The sequence below is a fragment of the Vespa crabro genome, chromosome 24 (genome assembly GCF_910589235.1).
Source record: "Vespa crabro chromosome 24, iyVesCrab1.2, whole genome shotgun sequence".
Lineage (NCBI taxonomy): Eukaryota > Metazoa > Arthropoda > Insecta > Hymenoptera > Vespidae > Vespa > Vespa crabro.
The window spans coordinates 427,087-448,174 of NC_060978.1; the positions used below are offsets into that span (position 1 = coordinate 427,087).

Below are 21,088 nucleotides of genomic sequence, written 5' to 3' on the forward strand. Positions count from 1 at the left end.
GTATAGTCCATTCGTGAATCAGTCATACCGACGTATTGTATTTCGCGCGAGAAAGAGAACTGTCTCCCCTTCGCTATAAAAAAGCTAATTAACTCGATCGTATTTAGGAAGTCCATTATTAGAGGAATTTATGGCGGAGTAAAAATTCTTCGTAGGAATAATGTATAAATTTGAAATTGTATAGAATCGTAATATGGTCTTTCGTCGAATAGAAAAAGCGTGGAAAGATTGATCGTGTGCTATTAGAAAATATTACGAAGTTAAAGATCTTGAATTAAATCTCGAGTATTTATAGGTATTCCCTTTATCGTAAAGGAAAAGAAACTTGTCGTAAATCGATACGCATTAAGGATATACTAAAAGGGATGCGTCCGGTCAAATGTATATATGTTCAGAATATTCGTTAAGTTGTTGCGACTGAAAGGACTGAAAGTTTTGTAGATCCTTCTGGAATGAGAGAGAGAAAGAGAGAAAGAGAGAAAGAGAGAGAGAGAGAGAGAGAGAGAGAGAGAGAGAGAAAGAGAAGGGGAGAGGAAATGAGAGAGTGGTAGAGGAGTGAGAGGGAAGAAGGATTCCGGGGAAGGGTCGACGATGTCGACGCGATACACAGTACCGGAGCCCCCGTAGAACGTACCGACGTAGAAACCATTGAGGTGAGATATACGAGCGAGAGTTTGTTTGCGCTTATGGCCTACGCCTGGAGTAGGAAGGGAGGAAGGGCCGGACGGCGGAGTTGGAGGACTGAGAGGTGGCTGCCGTTTTATCGAGGCACCCTTATGCCTATTACACCCATCCCCTCCTCCCTCCCTCCCTCCCTTCCTCCCTCACTCACTCCCTTCCTTCCTTCCTTCTTTCTCGTATCTCTCCTAGCCTCGTTCTGTCCACCATCGCTACCACCATTGCTACCACCATCACTATCACCATCACTACCACCACCATCCCTAGTAGTAGGTACTAGTCTCTTCTCTTTTCACCAACACCTATTCGGCACCCCCCACCGACCGGGTGACGCTGTGCGCGAATTAAAACGCCTCATAAATATCTGAAACAAAGGCGGCCGCTTTCGAGGGCGTACGCCAGAAAGATATACGACTGGTTACGATGCTTGGCACCGGGTGGATAAGGGAGTTTCGCTTGCTCGCTCGCTCGTTTTCGGTAGGAGGGTTACGGTAGGAAGGAGTAGAGAGTCGTTGGAGAAGGAGAAGGAAATAGAGGAAAATGAGGTGGATACGTTGGTACTCCTATGTAAAAACGTGTTAGCCATGTTGAAGCCCCTCACTATCCCCCCGAGAGCTCTAATGCGAAAATTTCAGCGTTGTTGCAAAAAAAAAAATCTTTCCGAAGGACTACTCCTCGAAAGATATTGCGGAGTTTAAATATGTGAATTTTTAATAGTTGAGCTCTCATAGGTTTTGGTGACGTCTTTTTTTTTTCTTTTTTTTTTTCTTTTACTTCTATCTCTTTCTTTTCATTCATGTCTTTTTAGAAGCACACGTTGTTTCTGAAGGATTCTTTTCAACGTAACTATTTATCAAAAAGTTTATTAACAAAATTGATCGATTCTCATTGTGAAAATCATCCTCGAATTAATTTTCGAATATTCCATAGATCTCATAATTATTAGGATCATTTAAAATTCTGACCCGAGTGCATTTTTCTATTTCAGGTAAGTAGTGGTCTCCGATCGTTTGCAAAGCGAGCGGCCCGAAGCCGCCGCACCGGACGGAAGATATGCGAAGCAAGCAACAGCCGAGGCCTTCCTTCCGGTGGCCGCAGCAGCGCGGCGATAATCTAACCGGTAAATATGACAAGTGTAACAAAAATCGTATTTGAAATCGCACGCATGTTATTATATCCCTACTTTTTCACTCAGATTTATACTAAGTTTTGCACTTTGCAGTGGGAAAGAAAAGAAAATCCTTTATTTTTCTTATCTTTCTCCAAACCCTTACAGCACTTATTTATGCACGCACATGTAGTATATACGCACACTTAAGCAGCACCATTTCTCGATTTAAATGGCAACGGCAACGGAAGAAAAAAGAATCAAAAAAGTACTTACGATATATATATATATATATGTATGTATGTATATATGTATGTATGTATGTGTGACGATTCGTGTGAAAGTCATTTTAAAAAAGTGTTATCCCATCGAGTATCACAGATATTATTGTTAATTTGCCGATTCTTTGTGGTAACACGGTACAATATGTCAATGCATCGTGTAATAAATAAATCGTCGCAACGAAATTGCAACTAACGACGTTCATACTTTTCTCACGTTCAGAAATTGCCATTCATTAGCATTTGCCGTCATCCTTGCTCTCAACAGAGAGCCTCGTAAATCGGTAATGTAAAGCGGTGTATAAGGCAAAGCTGTGGCCGAAGAAACATGACCGATACAACGACGTTATGGCGATCTATAGGTGGGCGCAGGTAGTACGATCTCCTCTCTACCTTCGATCAGACAGGCGGCAGGTACCCATGATGAGGTTTGCACAGGTGTCACTCCGACGGGATACATTCTATAATACTTTCGAAGTTTTACGATATATTCGAACGTCGTTATTTTAATTGCTTCACAGTATTTCCCTTTTGATATTTTAAACGGTCATTGACTCGATCCACATCTCGGTTTATACTTAAAAATTTTAATATTATCGAAAAGAAGGTTTGACGTTTTCTTTCTATATCGCGTGACACGAATTGCGATCGATTGAAAGTTTAATAATGAAATTATAGTTCCCTCTTCGTTTGTGGTTTTTCACTTCCTTTCTTTTTTTCTTTTTTCTCTCTTTCTTTTTATTTAAAATTTTCATACTTTCCCATTTCTTTCATTTCTTTTCTCCTCTCGTTTCGATATTAATGTTTCTTTATTACGATCGTATGCTCGCAATCGTAAAACAACGGGGAACGATTTTCAATAAAAAAAAAAAAAAAAAAAAATATTTGCTCGTATAAATAGAAATTCGATCGATTTTTTTTTTTTTTTTTTTTTTTTTATTTCAAAATAAATAATAAATAGATTTTGAGAGTTAAGCGATACAATCAACGGCGTACACTTATATCCAATCAATTAATGAACAAATTGAATTAATATTTCATATCGTCAGTGTTTGCCGTAATTATTTGTCGCGTAAATCCAAGTTAACGTAGCTCCCTTTCCTGTTCGTTCGAATATAATGCGAGTAAGTTCTAGTAAACAATTATAACGATGAAAATTTGAAACATCTAGGATGAAAGATACGAGGAGCATTTTAATTCATATCGATTTCTCTCCCTTTCTCTCACACTCCTATATACTCCTGTCCATCGTTCGTTGTTATACGTAGAGGGACGGAGGTAAAGAGGATCGTCGATAATTATGAGATCCATTATAAAGGTAGTTCGACCTATTTTCAGATAACATAATGCTTTATGGTAATGAGCGAGTCCCGCCGAGTCCAACATACAAAGTTGCGGTCATTTAAATAAAACTTTTTATTGGGCTCTCACGGACGGACGTTAATATAGCGGCGCAATCAAGCGGCGAGGATAACGAAACAAACTCGACGAGATCGACTCGAGCTCAAGCTCGCGGTGTCGCTTGGTCTCGATCGTCATCTCGATCCTCGTCGTCTCGATCCCAACGTTTCGAAGTAAAGACACGAAACGGTGTCGTAAAAGCGATAACCGAGCGACTTTTCTCGATCTGCTTTGCCTGTCCGTAAAATGTGCAATCAACCTCGATTTCACAGCGAACGATCGTCTTTGAGACTGAACAGAGAAGATGACAAGAGAGAGAGATAGAGAGGGCGAGAGGAAGAGGGAGAGAAGAAGTCGTCCTTAAAAGCTCTCCGATCGTTTCGTACGTCGTACGGACATATAATTCTCGATGATAACCTAATTTAATTGCTTTTACAGTAAGCTTTATCTAACTTTTTTCTTCCTCTTTTTGTCTTTCTTTTTTTTTTCTATTCCTTTTTTTTCTTCAAAATTGAGATCGTAAATATCTCTCCAGTCGTCGTCGAGTAAGGAAGTAAATTAATTGTTAAGTTTTCACGCACAAACAGATATATTTTGTTCTATTTAAGATCTTTTTCAACTGTTTAAATTATTATTTTCGATCGCAAAGTTTAAAGTGTCCAGGATGAAGACGGGGTTAAGAATAATTCTCGAACTCTTTATTTTGAAATCGCACGTACAAAGATATTTCGTATATGTGTCTCTTGGTGCGGACGTTCCTCGCGAAAATGTGGTGGCAATAATTTTGGGATACCTGAAAGTATCAGTCGAACTTGTTACGCGTCAGACAAACGTGATGCATCGATTCAAGTAAGGGTAATAAATTTGCTTCGGCGCGTGTCATCGGATCTGTCGCGATAAAAGTTACAAGAACGTGCGAGCAGGCGTATTCGAAAAGATTATATATATGTGTATGTGTATATGTGTATGTCTGTGTGTGTGTTCCGGTTCCACCTATTTTTTTTCTTTTCTTTCTTTTTTTTTTTTTTTTTTTTTTTTTGGAAGAGATAGTTACGTACGTGATAATTCTGCATTCGTCGTTTCCGTTTCTTCACTGATCTTGAACGATGCAGGTGTAACAACCGGTTGTTATCGTGTATATAACCTACCTAGGTACATACGCTGAGAATAGAGTTGGGTATGAGTATTGTACGGGAACGTCGTCTATGGCACGCTCGTGAAAATTAGAGTCGTTCTTCGTGATTTATCGTCACACGCTCATAGCTCGTACCTTTTTATGAGGAAAAAGAGAAGAGAAAAAAAAGCCGACTCGTCTAGTTACGAAAGATCTCTCTCTCTCTCTCTCTCTCTCTCTCTCTCTCTCTCTCTCTCTCTCTCTCCTGGTAATTTTCAAGTTCCCTCCCAATTTAAAATCAACTAGGAAGTTACGAGGTTTAATGTATTAAATGATCGTCTAAAGGAGTATCCGAGGGATTCGTTTATCGATGTGTATAATATAATACGTAGGGTTCTTGGAAAATCATAGAAAGGAAAGATCGAGAAAAGGGATGCGACGACGATGACGTTAGTAATGGTAGGGAGTGATGGTCGAGGGTAAATGCGCGAGGGCCGCGTGTGCCCGACAAACAGGGTCGTCAAGAGGTGACTTTGACTCTCCACAGCTCCAGCTGCTCTCGTCCCCCGTATTAGTAATCGTCGTCTCGCTCGGTGATAACCCATGGATGACGTGACAAGTGAAAACCTGTATCCGCGAGTACACACACATATATATATATATATATATATATATATATATACACATACATATATATACACACATATATAGATAACCACTTTTTCCTTGTATTTTTCTATGTGTGCACTTTGCGCTAGATAGGTAGTAGACATATATATATATATATATATATATATATATATATATATATATATATACTCATGCGCAACGAGAGCTATCGGTGCACGTCTAAATGAACCGTTATACCTTCTGCTTTGATTTCAAAGAGAGAAAGAGAGAGGATCCCTAACAGCCGAGGAATATTCATTTAAATATCTGTCAATACTCGAATCCAACGAGGGCTGTCGTTGGGGCCGGGGGCGGACTTACGTGCCCTCCGTTGCTCACCACCGGTCCTCCGGTACTCCAGAGAGAGAAGCGGAGGTCCCGTCGGTTCTCCATCGTCGTCGTCGTCGTCGTCGTACTAGCCTTTTCTCTCTTTCTTTTTCTCTCTCTCTCTCTCTCTCTCTCTATCTCTCCCTCTCTCTCTCTCCCTCCAGCATTCTCTCTTCACCAGTGCGATACTCCTATACCGCACAACTACGCTTACGGACGTCTGATCTCTGTCGTACAGGTATTTTCGATTCACCTTTGTACTCATCCCGTCATCTCCGTACGTATTACCTCTCTTTTCCTCGATTCTCGATGCTTCTCTTTCTCTTTCTCTCGTCTCACTGTCCGGCGCAGCTTACGTAGCTTATCCTTTTTATTACAGATATACATATATACATTCATACACACACATACACACACACACACATATATATATACGTATGTACGTACATACCTATCTACATATTATATGTAGTAGATACGTATCCGAGTACTATCGACCCTTCCTTCAACCTCCTCCTCCGCCCTATCTACCATCGAGATTTCATTTATTACACGCGACCTATCGAATATGCGTTAACCGTAAATTCGTAACATTCGTAACGGACAGACCGCCGATGCATTTAGATACATACTAAAATCGAAGATGCCTTTACGTGAATAGAATTGGATAAAGGAACGTAGCTTTGTCTATTAATAATAGATAGATACACGTACTCGTTACGATAGGATTAAAAAAGGAAATTAATCTGACTGGCTGAGGATGAGCGAATGGTGGTTGGTTGGAAATGAAAGGACGATTTTGTGTAAAGGGTGGAATGAAATGGGGAAAGGGGGGTGACGGTGGGCTAAAGATAGGGACAGGGGAAGGAGAGGAAGAAGGAAGGAAGGAGCACTTTGCGTGCGTCATTTAAGAGAAGCTTAATGCCGCTGTAAAACGCGGCTAACGGCCGACTCTCGTCAGACTCTTCACGAGCCAGAGGGTGTTCTTACGCCCTCCTTCTCCCTCCCCCCCTTACTCCAAGGTCTTGCCTTGCCCTGCCACCACACAGTGGTTCTATCTACCTCTTTAGTCCCATGAAGCGTTCAGCGACGTCGCGGACTAGCATCTTTATCGTGAGACCGGGAAGGACCGGTCGTCCTTCCTTCCTTCCTTCCTTCCTTCCTTCCTTCCTTCCTTCCTTTCATCCTTTCTTCCTTCCTTCGCTGCTCTGTCCTTCTGTCGGATGACGTCAGCGTCCACTTTATGTATGTCCAACATTGTGTGTGTCGACTTTATACGCGCAACATAGTAGGTATTTCGTACTAATGCGTTGTTACTTTACGATCGCACGTTACGATTACGTTTAGCTTTTGATAGTCCGTAAGAGATTTTTCGAGGACGTCAGCCGTGTGTTCTCGTGTAGGAGGAATATCGTTGGTTTTATCATCGACTTCAAGTAACAGTCAACCTTTCTATGTAGATATCTAGCTAGACGTACATACTTACTTTATTCTTCTCTACAGTTTGTCCTCTGATAAAATGCCGAGAAAATGGTATAGATAGTGCGAATTGTAGGTGGATCGTTACACGGGATACCAGTTCTCGATGGAAAGTGTAATAACGGAGTGGTTGAGTGAGCTATATATACATATCTATATATCAGTACATATATGCTTACGTATATACATGCATACGCACGTATACACGAATAAAATTGAAAATATTGAACTCTCTCTCTTTTTCTCTCTCTTTCGAAGAAGAAGTAGAAGAAGAAGAAGAAATTTTTTGGATTTTAAATCAGTAAAATGTTCATTTACGAAATGTTGGGACTTATTTGAGCACGACGGAAATTATTTGAGCTAGTTTCATCGTTTTAACTTCGAACGACGAAAGTCAATAGGGTGAAAGAATATAGAATGTATGAAATCGATCATATTCATCAAATTGTGTTCATAGAATCATCTTCGCAATCGTTCTCCTATTTCATAATCAAAATGATTTGCGTTTTTTGAAAATCAACTTTGTACAATGAAACGCAATTTTGCGTAATGAAAATCAACGGGAAACTAATAATATATGATAATGATGAATTCGCATAACATTAGAATGGATTACATTATTATTGTAGCTTATGAAGTTTGGACTTTTCTGTTTGGTTAATGTTCTCGTTCACTCCTTTGCATGTGCGAACAGTCTCTTTTATTCTCTCTTTCTCTTTTTTCTCTTTCTCGCTCGCTCTTTTCGATATCGTCGACAATCTTTCTCTCTACGGATTTTCCGCTTTTTATGATAGCCGTAAAATGGTGTATGAATTTTTATTATTATTACCGACCGACCGACCGACCGACCAACCAACCGACCAACCAACCGACCAACCGTTGATCGACCGATCAACTGACCTACCGAACGACCGAATGAACGAACGACGAGCACTCTTTCCACCTTCTCGACAATTTGAAACGTGCACACGCCTCATACGTGTTCGTGCTCTGCGTGTCGTGCGATGTCGGCGCATTAGAAAAAGTGTCTCATTCTCTCTGTTATCCGAATGGTGATTTTTTGGGCGGGGTTTTTTTTTCTTTCCTTTTTAGTTTCAAGATGAAATTTAAAGTATTCGTGAAATATCTTTTTCTTTCTTTTTTCATTATTTTTTTTCTCGTTCCTTCCCTCGCCTCCCACACCTTTTTTCTATTATTTAAAACAAGTCATATGCCGTGGATGAATTTAGAGTGACCTGTTGCTGGATCCAATAGACGCGAGGGATTAACGTTTCTATCTGATTCACGAGAAACTCTAGTAACGTTGCTAATATCGTTTTAAAGATCTTTTAAAAGGATGAAACTTTTTCAATGCATAAACAATACGAATTTTTCCGCACGGACAAGTTTCCATTTTTTTTTTTTGTACGCGCGACAGAAAGACCGCTTCGATGTAGCTGCCTGATACGTGCTATTCAAAAAAGAAAACCAGAAAGAAGGAGGAAGGAAAGTAGGAAGATAGGAAGGAAGGAAGGAAGGAAGGAAGGAAGGAAGGAAGGAAGGAAGGAAGAAACGAACGAATGAACGAACGAAAAGACCAGAGGCTGTGCATGGACCGGTTGTAGTACGGACCCCTCGGGGGTGACATCTCCGACGTTGAAGTCTTCTCTCTTTTTTCCTTTCTCTCTTTCTCTCTCTCTCTCTCTCTCTTTCCCCCACCCCTTTCCCATTTACTCGTGTCTCTCCGTTCTCCGACTCCGGTAGCCCTACTAGGAGCATTTTAATCCACCCGACCGACGTCACTCCGAAGCTCCGAATAATCAGCCCGAAATTCGTTGCGAGCTGCGGAGGCAGGCGAATTGCTGCGAAACGCAACAAAAGAACGAGATATTAGTCGGCAGCAGCTTCGTTGCTGTTGCCGGTGAGGCTGCTGCTGGCCGAGCTGGAGATGTTGAAGCCCCTACGGAGGAGTGACGTCCTCTCGACCGCACTTGATTTTCGTCCTTCCCTCTGCGCTTCTCTCTCTCTCTCTCTCTCTCTCTCTCTCAACATTCGCCGACAGGACGAATAATTAGGCCACGACTTCTCCCAGTCAAATATTTCATGGTTGTTCTTGTCTTATCGAAAAAAAGAGAGAGAAAGAAAGAGAAAAAAAAGTGACAGATTTAGAGAGAGAGAGAGAGAGAGAGAGAGAGAGAAGAATAAAGAAAGGAGTTACGATGAAAACAAAAAAAGAAAAATAATAATAATTTCATTCATTTTATTGATCTTTTTATGATAGAACACTTACATTGTCTTTGTAGAGATCCGTTTGTTGAATCACGTCAAAAAGGATCGATCGATGGATAATGGTCGACGCAAAAGGAGAGGGGTAAGAGAGGGAGGGGAACAGGGTTGGAGGAAAAAGTTGAATATCGAAAGGATTAACCACTGACAAACGTGTTGTTCGTTACGCTCGAACGAATACGCATCGAATGCGTCGTTGTCTGTACTAGGAATGATAGTAACGAACGATGGGAAAATCATGATTTATGCCACTTTCAGCCAATGCGATGTACAAACCGAAACGATGTGTACGAGAATCATCGATAATCCCGTGTCTTCGTTGCATTCGCGGCTAGTCGTTAATAAAACATTCCAAAGTAACTTGGCAGAGTAATTAAAATATACATATATATATATATATATATATATATATATATATATATATATACACACACATATACACGTACTTATATTTTTTGTTAATTTTAAAGATTGATCAACGTATAATTATTACAATATCTTTAACATTAAAATCTAGCGAAATCTAAGAAACATATTCGCGAGTTGAGTTACGTATGTACGTCGACGTGGCATCTAATATATTTATATATATGTGTGTGTGTATGTGTGTGTGTGTATGTGTGTGTGTACGTGTACCGCTTGTGTATGTATGTGTATGTATGTAAGTACGTATCTATATACCATGTGTATGCATGTATGTATGTACCTTTCATCGAATCGTCTGGAAAGCTTTACTATCGCGAACAGAATAGAATCGCTGCCACTCAAGAAGCCATAGTCGACGTCGCGCTGACGAACCAACAAGGCCACATCGGATGTGCGTACGATGGGAAAACCGGCCCCGACGTTTCTCGGTTGTCTTTCGTTAAGGAGTCACCTTTTCTCAGAATAATTGAGAATTTTTATTTACGATTAAATCTATCATTTATATTACGTTTTTCATCGATCTCACGTTCTCGCCTTTTTTTTCTTTTCTTTTTTGTTTTTTTTTTGTTTTCTTTTTGTTTTCTTTCTTTCTTTTTTTTTCTATTTTCTTCTTCTAAAGATATATAATTCGTACGCGCACGCGCACGAGATACATTGTGAAATACTCAAAGACCAATTGGTTCCGAGCTTGAAACGTATATACATATATATATATATATATATATATATATATATATATATATATATATATTTATATATATATGTATATACTAATACAGTTATATTCACGTACCACGACGTGTTAACTTTCTTTGCGGAACACGGTTATATCACATGGATTATGAAGGCAACGTAAATCTAAGTCATACGCTGAAAACTACGTATAAGATGTTTGCAGCGTGAGATATCATAAATAAATTTCGACGTATATTTCGATTCGTTTTGATCTGTTGAATACCATCCAAGGTTGGTATCAAACGGCGTCAGCGGTATTCGTCTGCGAAAGAACGCGATCATCGAAATATATTTTTCGTTGGCGTTGCTTGATTACGAGATGACACGGATGCATAAATGAAAAGTACGAATCTCAAGAGATTAAGCGAAAGAGAAAGAGAGAAAGAGAGAAATAGAGAAAGAGAAAGAGGATAGATACGCTGTACCGTTCGTATTCACGTTCCTCTCGTGTTCGTCTCATTTCTATCGCATCCGCTTTGGTCGGCCTCATCCGTCGAGAATAGTGAAGCTGCCAACGATCCGAATGCGATCGGAATGAGTCGATGCCACTCAAGGAGCCACGGACTTGCGGAGAAGCCGACACAAGGCCGCGTACGATCGTAAAACGATCGTCAATCGAACGAACGATGTTGATGTACACGCATTCACGTTCTCGTACGGCCGATCTCCGTTGCCAAGTGCTGCTCGGTTTTTGCTTTTTTTTTTTCCCCTACTACCAATCTTCCTTCCATTCTCCTTTCCTACTCGTGTCCATTCACAATATTGGCATCCTGCGATAGGTACTATTGGTATTTTAAAAGTACGGTTTTTCTTTTCTCTCTCTCTCTCTCTCTCTCTCTCTCTCTATCTCTATCTCTCTCTCTCGTTTTTTTCTTTTGCTTTTCAACGAACGTTTCTCTTTTTCTTATTCTCTTTAGGTTCAACTATGTCTCTAGTTGCATCTCGTATCCCACGCTTTGTGCAAGCAGCTTAATTATAATACCGTGATATTTATTACCGCGTTGTATATCGCCTATTTCCGTCGACGGCCGTAGGTGGATCAAGTGAACTCTCCCCGCGCTCTTCGCGTGAAAGTAAGATAAGAATTTGACTGTTAAACGTCTCGAACGACAATACTCTTCGTGACTTGAAACATTTCTTTTTTTCTTCCTTTCGTTCTTTTTTTTTTTTTTTTTTTTTTTTTTTTTATACATACATTCTTTTACGATCAACTTCGACAAAAGACTTAGACAAAGAATCCTATTGTGATTTAAGAAGACGGGCGAATATCGTTCGCACGTACTTGAAATTAATCGCTCTTTATCTTATTTCCTATCGATCGTATTAATTAGTATGATAATAATTAATTTATCATTGTATCGTCGTACTTGTTGAGAAAATTGACCGTTATATTTTTCGTTGGTCGACGTGTTAGAGAAAAAAGAAAAAAAGAAGAAGAAAAGACGAAAAAAGGAAAGAGAAAATAAATCGACGGAGATCCTTTTCTTGCGAGTTTATGTACTCGTTAGTTAGAGTAGAACAGACAGGAGTGACGAAGGATGTTTAGAGTAGCTCATGCGAGGTCTTAGGTCCTTAGGAGTCGCTGAGCGATGCCAGTTCGTTCCACCGGACGCTTGGGTTAATAACGAGCGAGTTTCTTCTTTCTACGAGAAGACAACAAATTCATCGGTTTGATTTATTCAGTGCTCGTAGAAAATAATGAAAAAGTTTTTAACTGAAATAAATTAGTAATAATAAAATGATTAATATAAGGTTAATCACATAATATAATATAAGAATATAAGGTTAAAGTACATAACGTTAATTGCTATTTTACCTTGGTTCTCATACATACATATATACATACATATATATATATATATATATATATATATATATATATATACACGCAGTAAGAAGCGGAATTCGCGTGTCTGTCCGCTAGATTTATAGGAGAACGAGTGTGATAAGGACGAGGGCCGAATAATGCGGTCCTTCTCCTTCTTCACCTGCCAGCAGGCGACCCTTCCTCTCATTTTTAATTCCCCCCAGGGCTCTCGTTGGACAACCGATTTCGTTAGATCTTATCTACACCGCGGCAACGGTGATTCCAGGTGAGCCTTCCCATTGAAATGGAAGTCGCACGACGGGGTCCTTGCACCCGCGCGGAGTTTCACCCGCGTCCAGCTGCTTACGCGGAATAACGCGCGAATAGAATTCATTTCTCCTTTCCTTCTTTACTTCTATACTTCTTTCCTTCCTTCATTCCTTCGTTCATTCATTCGTTCTTTCCTTCCTTTTTTCTTTTTCTTTTTCTTTTTTTTTTTTTTCTTTTTCTTCTTTCTTTTTTTTTACGACGAACTATCATTCTTCTCCCAACCGTTATTCCCGATCTCAAGATAATCTTTAATCCTCGAATACGAGGAGACTTTTATCCACGGTTCTTTGTAATATTTTCCCAAGTTAGTGAAATCGCGTGACATCGATCGATCGATCGATGATTCTGTACGATCGATATCGTTTTGGATCTATCGGACATATTTACGAAATAGTTTCAATTTACATCAATTATATGGCAGGTGTACCAAAAGCAGCGAGTGAAAGAAGATTTTTTCGATTCGTTCCTTTTTGTTTCTTTTTTGCTTCTTCTCTCTTTTTTTTCTTTTATCTTTTTTCCTCTTCGTCAGCTTTCATTTCGTAAGAGCTTACATCACAGTTAAGCTCGATGGGAAATTTTTCGACAACAAAGCGATATAGATTAGGCCCGATCATTCATAGTTTTCTCTTTGTAGTTTAAAGAGTTCTTTTTCTTTTTTCTTTCTGTTTTTCTTTTTTTTTCCTCCCCTTTATCCCGTTACGAGTAATATACAAATGCATCGACGAGCGTCGATGATTTTTCGATTTCTCGATCGATCGGAATCTCTTACGTCAAGCAAATATACGTTCGACGCTCGAACGATTAACATCGGGTGTCTCTGGTTGATACCCTGTCACAAACCTGTTTCTTTCGAAAGTAATGCGATTTTCCTCGTGCACGTGTCACTCCGATGTAAGATATATACCCGCGTCTCGGTATCGCGCGTTGAACATTAACGCCCGACATCGATCATTACCGTGTAAAGCGCAACGTAAAGTCAAACTCATTGCGCACGATTTCTGTGATCTATTAATTGTCCTCGGTTCGTCGGGCCCCTTTCGTGCTACGTCATGTATTTTTTCTTTTTTATTATTATTATTATTATTATTATTTTTTCCTTTCTTTTTTGTCTAAGTTGGAACGGATCGTCGATAAGAGAGCGCGCCCACTTACATCGAATCGTGATCGATTAATTTCAGACGCACAGAAACGAATCTAACGACATTATTTGAGACACAGGATTGACCAAGATAAATTGTACTGATGAACGATTAGCCTATTCCCCTCATATTAAATTCGTTTAATACTAATTGTCGCTTATTATTATTATATGTTTAAAGAATAATAATGAGACATGTCATGGTAGATGAAACTTGTTTCTCTTTTGCTTATCTTTTCTTTTATATATTCTTTTTTTATTTGTTACCACGAATAATATCCTTTCGTCCTTTCAAGCAATTTGACGGGCGATATACGAAATAATTAATCGTCTTGTTTGATGACGAGAAACTCCGTCGCGAATCCGCGATACGTAGCGATACGTATGTAAAGGACGTCGATATCTTACGAAACTCTCAATATATACGGTATATGTTTTTGCAAAAATTTGGCATATAAATATGGTGAGATATAGGAGGGAGAGGTAAAATCGAAAGCCAGTTCGTTGCGGTCTTGATCGCCGTCGTCCTATACGTTACCATCATCGTCAATTATTGTGATTATATGCAGTCTGGCTAAAGCCTGTCGGAATCAATCGCCATGGCGAAGTAGGAGGTAAGAAGAAGCCATCGAAGAGACCTCGCTTTCCCTCCTCTCTCGTACGTGTCACATAGCAATTAATATCCTCGTCGCGACGACCTCGATCCGTCTCCGTGCACCTGGCTTTCGTCTCGCACCAGAGAAGCTCCGAATGACGAGACTGAAATTAATATTCGGAAAACGAGATCAATCGAGATTCGCTCGAATTTTCAAATTTTCTTTTCCTTTTAAAACGAATCCTCTTCTATCTTTATCCTTTTCTTTTTTCCTCCGTTTCTTTTCTTTCCCTTCTTTTCTTTCTTTCTATCATCGAATAATAAGATAGGTACAGGATGCATACAGATTTTTCGTCTTTGTTTATTCTCGTCTTTATCATTTCAAAACGATCTAAACACCTCATTTGTCGGACGCGTTGAAATGCATTGTGAACACCTGATTGAATAACGCAAATGCAAATACTTACTTATATACCTGACCAACCACTTACCTATCTCAAAGCGATTTTATTCAGATCAGATTCGAACCACACTAAATATTACAATCGGATTTTCTTCTTAGATATTAGAGAGAACACCGTTTCGAAACGATCGGTAAAACGTCGAGCAACGAACGATCGTTCCTTTCGATACATGCTCCTCTATTGTTAGTCGCTGTTAATAATTATTCCCGGTACCGCAATACTATTCGTTGTAGGTATTCCGTACGCATTCAGCCTCGTTTCCGAAGCCTTTCTCTCTCTTTCTCTTTCTCTCTCCCTCTCTCTTTCTTTCTCTTTCCGTTTCGCTCTTTCACGTTGAAATTATTTGCAATGGAGCTACGTAAAGAGTGTTCTTCCATCGAGGAATAAATTCTGATCTCTATTGCGACAGCCGGCCGATCGATGTAAAACTCTAAAAGGCTCTCTCTCTCTCTTTCTCTCTCTCTCTCTTTTTATATTTTGATTTTTTTCTTCACAACTTTCCAAGAAACTGAGATTTCGTCTATTTCCTTCACATTCTTCTCCTCAACCCCCAAACGCATTGGAATCATTTTGCAATTTGTAGAAAACAAGAATAAAGGAGAATTAAAAAATACAAAAAAAAAAAAATACTAAAAAAAAGCAACGCAACGAGAGTCGTATAGGTACTTTGAGGAGAACAATAAATGTTACGGGTCGCGCATTGCGCTAACAGCTGGTTACGATAAATCATGTTACGTACGTGCTTAAATCAATGTCTAAATTCTCTTTTAAGTCGCACGCTGTTCATTTTGTAAAAAGAGTATTATTGATCGTCGTTCCTTTGTGGGGTCGCGCATACTACAACTTTCTGAGATAGGCGCGATATCATCCGAAGCTTTCACTACTCTTACCTCTTTATTCTATCCTCCCTTATTTGAAAATCCTTTCTTCTTGCATTTTAAAAGCATATTTGAACGACTTTGAATTTTCTCAGGAGAAACGTAGCGAGAGAAAATTCCTATTGCAATTTCAACGTTGACCAATGATGAGTTCGAAACGTTTTCAATGGTGCTGTTATGTGGCATGCGAAAAGATCTAGACGAAGAAGAGGATGGCTGGATCAAGGGCAAAGAAGCAAAAGGGATAGAAAGAGGGGGAGAGAGAGAGAGAGACAGAGATAAACAGACGGACAGAGACGAGAGAGCGAAGTGGACTGTCCATCCTGTCCATCACGTTGCCGGCGTCAGATTATCGTTCTGACACTTTCCGAGTTATTCCAGCCATGTGTTGCCTCCTCGACGATGTTCTTTCGTTCTCTCTTCTCTCTCTCCTTCTCCCTCCCTTCCTACCTCCCTCTCTCTCTCTCTCTCTCTCTCTCTCTCTCTCTCTCTTTCGATCTATCCAAAAAGACGAGATCGTTGCTTCCTCTTCTCTTCCTTTCTACCTTCGTTCTTCATCCTCGTTGTCATCTCCTCTCCATCGACTTAAGCAACTCCCCAATGTCCGCCTACTTGAGAAGAGCTTACACGTGTGCGTTTGAAGTCCGGTCGACCCGTTTGACCGGTGTCGATCAAATTTCCGAGGACGAGATTATTCAAGGACGTCGACGAGATCGAGACAAAGCCTTCTTTCGTAGCGTATACCATCACCACCACCACTACCATTACCATCATGATCATCACCATCAGCACACGTAGCCAACGATTCCACATGGAATCTTTTACTTCCTTTTATCTCGCCTCTGTTCTTCTCTGTCTTTCTCTTCTTCAATTCTCTTCTCTTTCTCCTTCTCTTTCTATTCTCTTCTTCACTTCGGATTCACTACCGTCTCCTATTAATTTTCTAGGGAACTCGGGACGGAAGAAGAACACTCCTCTCTCTCTCTCTCTCTCTCTCTCTCTCTCTCTCTCTCTCTCTCTCTCTTTCTCTTCTTTGCTCCATCTCATCCGTATCTGCTCTTCTCACTTCCTTCTTCTTCCGTTCTTTTTAAGTCGATTTAATTCGATACGATGGCTACGCTTCGTTCAACATCAAGAAGAGCTCAGATCTGTTTACAGTAACCGCAGTCGAACGTATTTTTGCTCTTTTGTGCGTTGCCGTTTTTATCCTTTAAGGATCGACACGATTTTCACACCACGAATTTGATCTGAACGTTAATTGATAGTCCTCGATCGAAAGTAAAGGAAGAATAAGAAAAGAAATAAAGGAAGAACAAAAAAAGAGAGACGAAAAACATTAATATATAATACTATACGCGTTAGAGAGAGAAAGAGAGAGGGAGAGAGAGAGAGAGAGAGAGAGCAAAGAACCAATGAAAAAGGAATGAATTTTTTTTTCAATTCTCATGTGAAAATAGGATATTCGTTATTTGTTTAGGAAATTAAAAAAAAGGAAAAAAAACAGAAAAACAAAACAAAGATATAATACGAATTATCTAGGATCTTTGACACGATAAAAGAGTCTCTCATTAATAATTCGCATTGTTTATACAATAGTTATACAACTGTTATAAATATAGTGAAACTTTAATCCGATACATCCTAATTATTCGACCGTTATCGCGATATAACCAAAATAAAATGTACTTATCTACGTGACGTTATCTAGCGTACGCGTGATAAGGTCGCGATAAAAGTTGCCGAAAATGTGTGCAATTTTATTTCAGTTTGGTTTATAGATTGTCAATACATTTTTCGAGGCGCATTAAAAGGCAACGGTTATATAGGCAGAGCGAATTATTCACGATGAGAAACCGTCTCACTGTTACCAGAGAGAGAGAGAGAGAGAGAGAGAGAGAGAGAGAGAGAGAGAGAGAGAGAGAGAGAGAGAGAGAGACGGCGGATACACGGGAACGTGCGTGTGACCCCGACCATGCGCGTCATTCAATTAATAATTCAATCATCGTTCTCGATTGGATTACCTTTCGAATGATAAAAAAAAAAAAAAGAAAAAAAAAATAAATAAATAAAAATGAAGAAAAAAGGGGGAAAAATGGGGAAAAAAAAGGAAAAAAAAAGAAAAAAAATGTTAAAAGCGGTGGCGACGAACGAAACTCCGGAGAGAGCGCAGTGTGGGATTGCCATTACGCACACGCGTCCGTGCATTCATCGAATTACTTTGGTATCGAACTCATCGATCGACGAGAACGGCAATATCCAGCAAGATTCTTGCGCTTACATCGACTACCTCGCTCTATCATCTTTATTTTTATTTATTTTCTTCTTTCTTTTCTTCTTTCTTTTCTTCTTCTTTTCTTCGTTTTTATCTTTTTGCATATAAACAAACAATACCGCCGCTCTTACCCCTTCTCCCATCCCTAATGCCCATTCCCAGTCTCCATGTATAAAATGATAATTTGATCTTTTTTCCTTTCGATGATAAGCTTCGTAAAAATTTCTTTTGTTCTTTTTCTTTTATATATATATATATATATATATATATATATATATTCTCGCAGTTGAATGATTAGCGAATTTGTGTCTGTCACTCACTAGTTGAATGTTTCTCTGTACGTGTAACATATGGATGTATGTATATATGAATGTGTATATCTATATATATATATATGTGTATGTGTGTGTGTGTGTGTGTGTGTATTTACGTGTTTATCTATGCGCAGAAGTTAACGTACTCAAAAGCAGTTCGCTATGTTACGCTTAGTTACCAGTAACGTAACCTATCGATTCATAGTTCATCGACATCAATCAGCAAGCTGCTCTTAATTGCTCGAACCTATTACTATAGTTCATGTATATATATATATATATATATATATATATATATATATATATGTTTACGTGCTTGTATGTATATAGATATCTATGCATCTATAGGTAGATACGTTAAGTAACTTCCTTCCAATTAGTATACTAACGAAATCACATTTCTTTTCTGTTTCAGGTAAGGATCACGAGAGTCTATGGGAATCTCGGCGTATACATAATAGTAAATACGCTGTAACTTAATGGTTCCGTGAGTATTCGCTCGTGCGACATTGAAAAATGCAGGTCGGATTTACACGCAACGAGCTTCTCCTCGCTCGCTAATTATTATCAGGCGTTAATTGATGCAGCGATGCACTCGTTACGTGTCTATTATTAGGTAGGTAAAGCAAAAGTATAATATACGGATTGGTAGTGAGCCGTAGGGGTATTGCGAAGGATTGGCCGGGGTAAAGAGAAAGAAGGACGAGGGGTGAGGAAGAATGGTGGGACTGGGTGGCGAGTGGGGAAGGAGGACGAGACGGGGATGAGGACGAGGAGGAAAGAGCTAGAGGAAACATCGGCGACGCGTATTAAAATGCAAACATTTCGTTCTGTACGGACGGTTAATGCCTCGTTCGGTTCGGACGCGTCGACCAGGTAATTAAATCGAACGAAATTACGAACGATTAATGGTCCGAACGCGTTCGGAGGTCACGCGCGAAATCACGAAGTTCCCGACAAAAAGTATTGAGCTCCCGTTTCGATCTTTCTCTACGGACAATACATATGCGTTGTATATTACGTGCGCGTACAGAAAAATAATACGCGATTACCTAAAAACAGAGAGCGCATTTCCGCGATTGAACGCAATGCGACGCGAAAAATATTCATACGATTTAATAAACGTGTGTCCTCTTCTCTTTCACTTTTGTCTCTTTCTCTCTCTCTCTCTCTCTCTTTCTCTCTCTCCCTTTTTCTCTTTTTTCACTGTGCAGCATACAATGGGGTTATCGAAAAAAATCATACCACATTGGAATATGAAAACTTAAGCGTTGCTTTCCGTTTGAGCGTAAATTCGAAGCTTGTACGTGAGTATAGATATTCATGAAGCCCCTCTCATGACTATATCATACTCTGATGAATATAGAAATGTTGCAGAAATATTGTTAACCTCTCGAAGACGATCCTCGATCGAGTCGGCAAGTTTGTAAATTAATTTCTCCGATACTTTACGATCTATTGGAATTTCCTGAAATACGAGTTTAGAATCTCACTAGTTGGCGTATAGCAAGAGAGAGAGAGAAAGAGAGAGAGAGAGAGAGAGAGAGAGAGAGAGAGAGAACGCATCCGAGCGCATAAAACCACACGCTCGAGAGCTTGCGTCACGATTTATAGTAAGCGACGAGTTTATTTTACTCGGACGACATACCACTACCAATATAAATAACTTGTACAATTCTAATTAGCGAGTAGCGATGCACGGTTACGACACAACTCGTAATCCGGAACAGTTCGTGGAATAACATATCGATTGGATATGTGAGAGTTGAATGAAAGAGAGACCGGGGGTTATAGAGTGCCCAAGAGAGAGTGAGAGAGTGAGAGAGAGAGAGAGAGAAAACCGAATATAACTTCGATCGAACGTTTATCTCGTCCGGAGCGATGTTCATCGAGGTGTTCGTTCACAAAGTTTGACAAAGTAAAAGTGTGCTGAAATGATCGGCATGGAATAAATTTTGAAAGATATATCGAATTGAAAATTTTTCTATAATATGTATTTTTTTTTCTTTAGCGGGGTTATATTATCACATTATCTTAGGTCTTAACACACGAGATGTTACAACCTTAGCCCATCACCACTACTAATACCGACGTAACCATTATCGCAAAATACTGCAGATGCATCTCTCTACCCTCACAGATATGTCCATGGACATTAGCATAACGGTAGTAGCTTACACATATAGGACCGAGCAAGTCCGTACCAATACGCGTGTAGGTTAATGCTCGTACTCGTGAGTGGTGCGACATCCCCCTGATGAAGTTGAGCCGCGACGTGTAATAAGGGTCACGAGAAACGAGACGGACGGACGGACGGACGGACGGACGAACGGATGAACGAACGAACGTTGGTAAAAGGAGAAACTGGATGATATCAGGGACGGATCTTCGTCCTACCTTCTGGAGACGTTGGTCTCCATAACATCTGAAAATCTCATGATTCTATGACTTTTTGTTCTTACTTACGTACATACATATATATATATATATATATATATATATATATATATATATATATAAACGTATGTACGTTCATATATACATACATATGTACATACGACTCGAACGTCTTATTCTCCCTTCAAGATACAAAACTTGTTTAGAGATAGTTATATATACCATTCTTGATGGAATCCTCAAGAACTTTTTAGCAAGGAATTATCCTTTGCCATGGAAAATAAGTGAAAATAAAAAGGAAGATTGGTGTAATTGATAGAACTAGAAAAAAAAAGAAACAGAGAAAAGGCAAAAAAAAAGAAAGAAAGAAAGAGAGTCATTGTCATCGGTGAAAAGAGCGATCGAAAAAA

The 21,088-nt window shown here is 39.5% G+C and overlaps 1 protein-coding gene across 7 annotated transcripts in view; it reads left to right on the forward strand.

Annotated features, from left to right (window-relative positions):
• LOC124432333 (protein tiptop) overlaps positions 1-21,088 on the forward strand; it is a 147,123-nt gene that overhangs the window by 91,819 nt on the left and 34,216 nt on the right. For 5 of the 7 annotated variants that reach the window (XM_046981231.1, XM_046981234.1, XM_046981235.1 and 2 more), the window contains one exon: positions 1,667-1,798. The exons of the other annotated variants lie outside the window; for them this stretch is intronic. In XM_046981231.1, coding sequence (XP_046837187.1) covers positions 1,732-1,798 — 67 coding nt within the window. In that variant the 5' untranslated portion in view covers positions 1,667-1,731. The remainder of the gene's footprint in view (positions 1-1,666; positions 1,799-21,088) is intronic. 7 annotated transcript variants of the gene reach the window in all.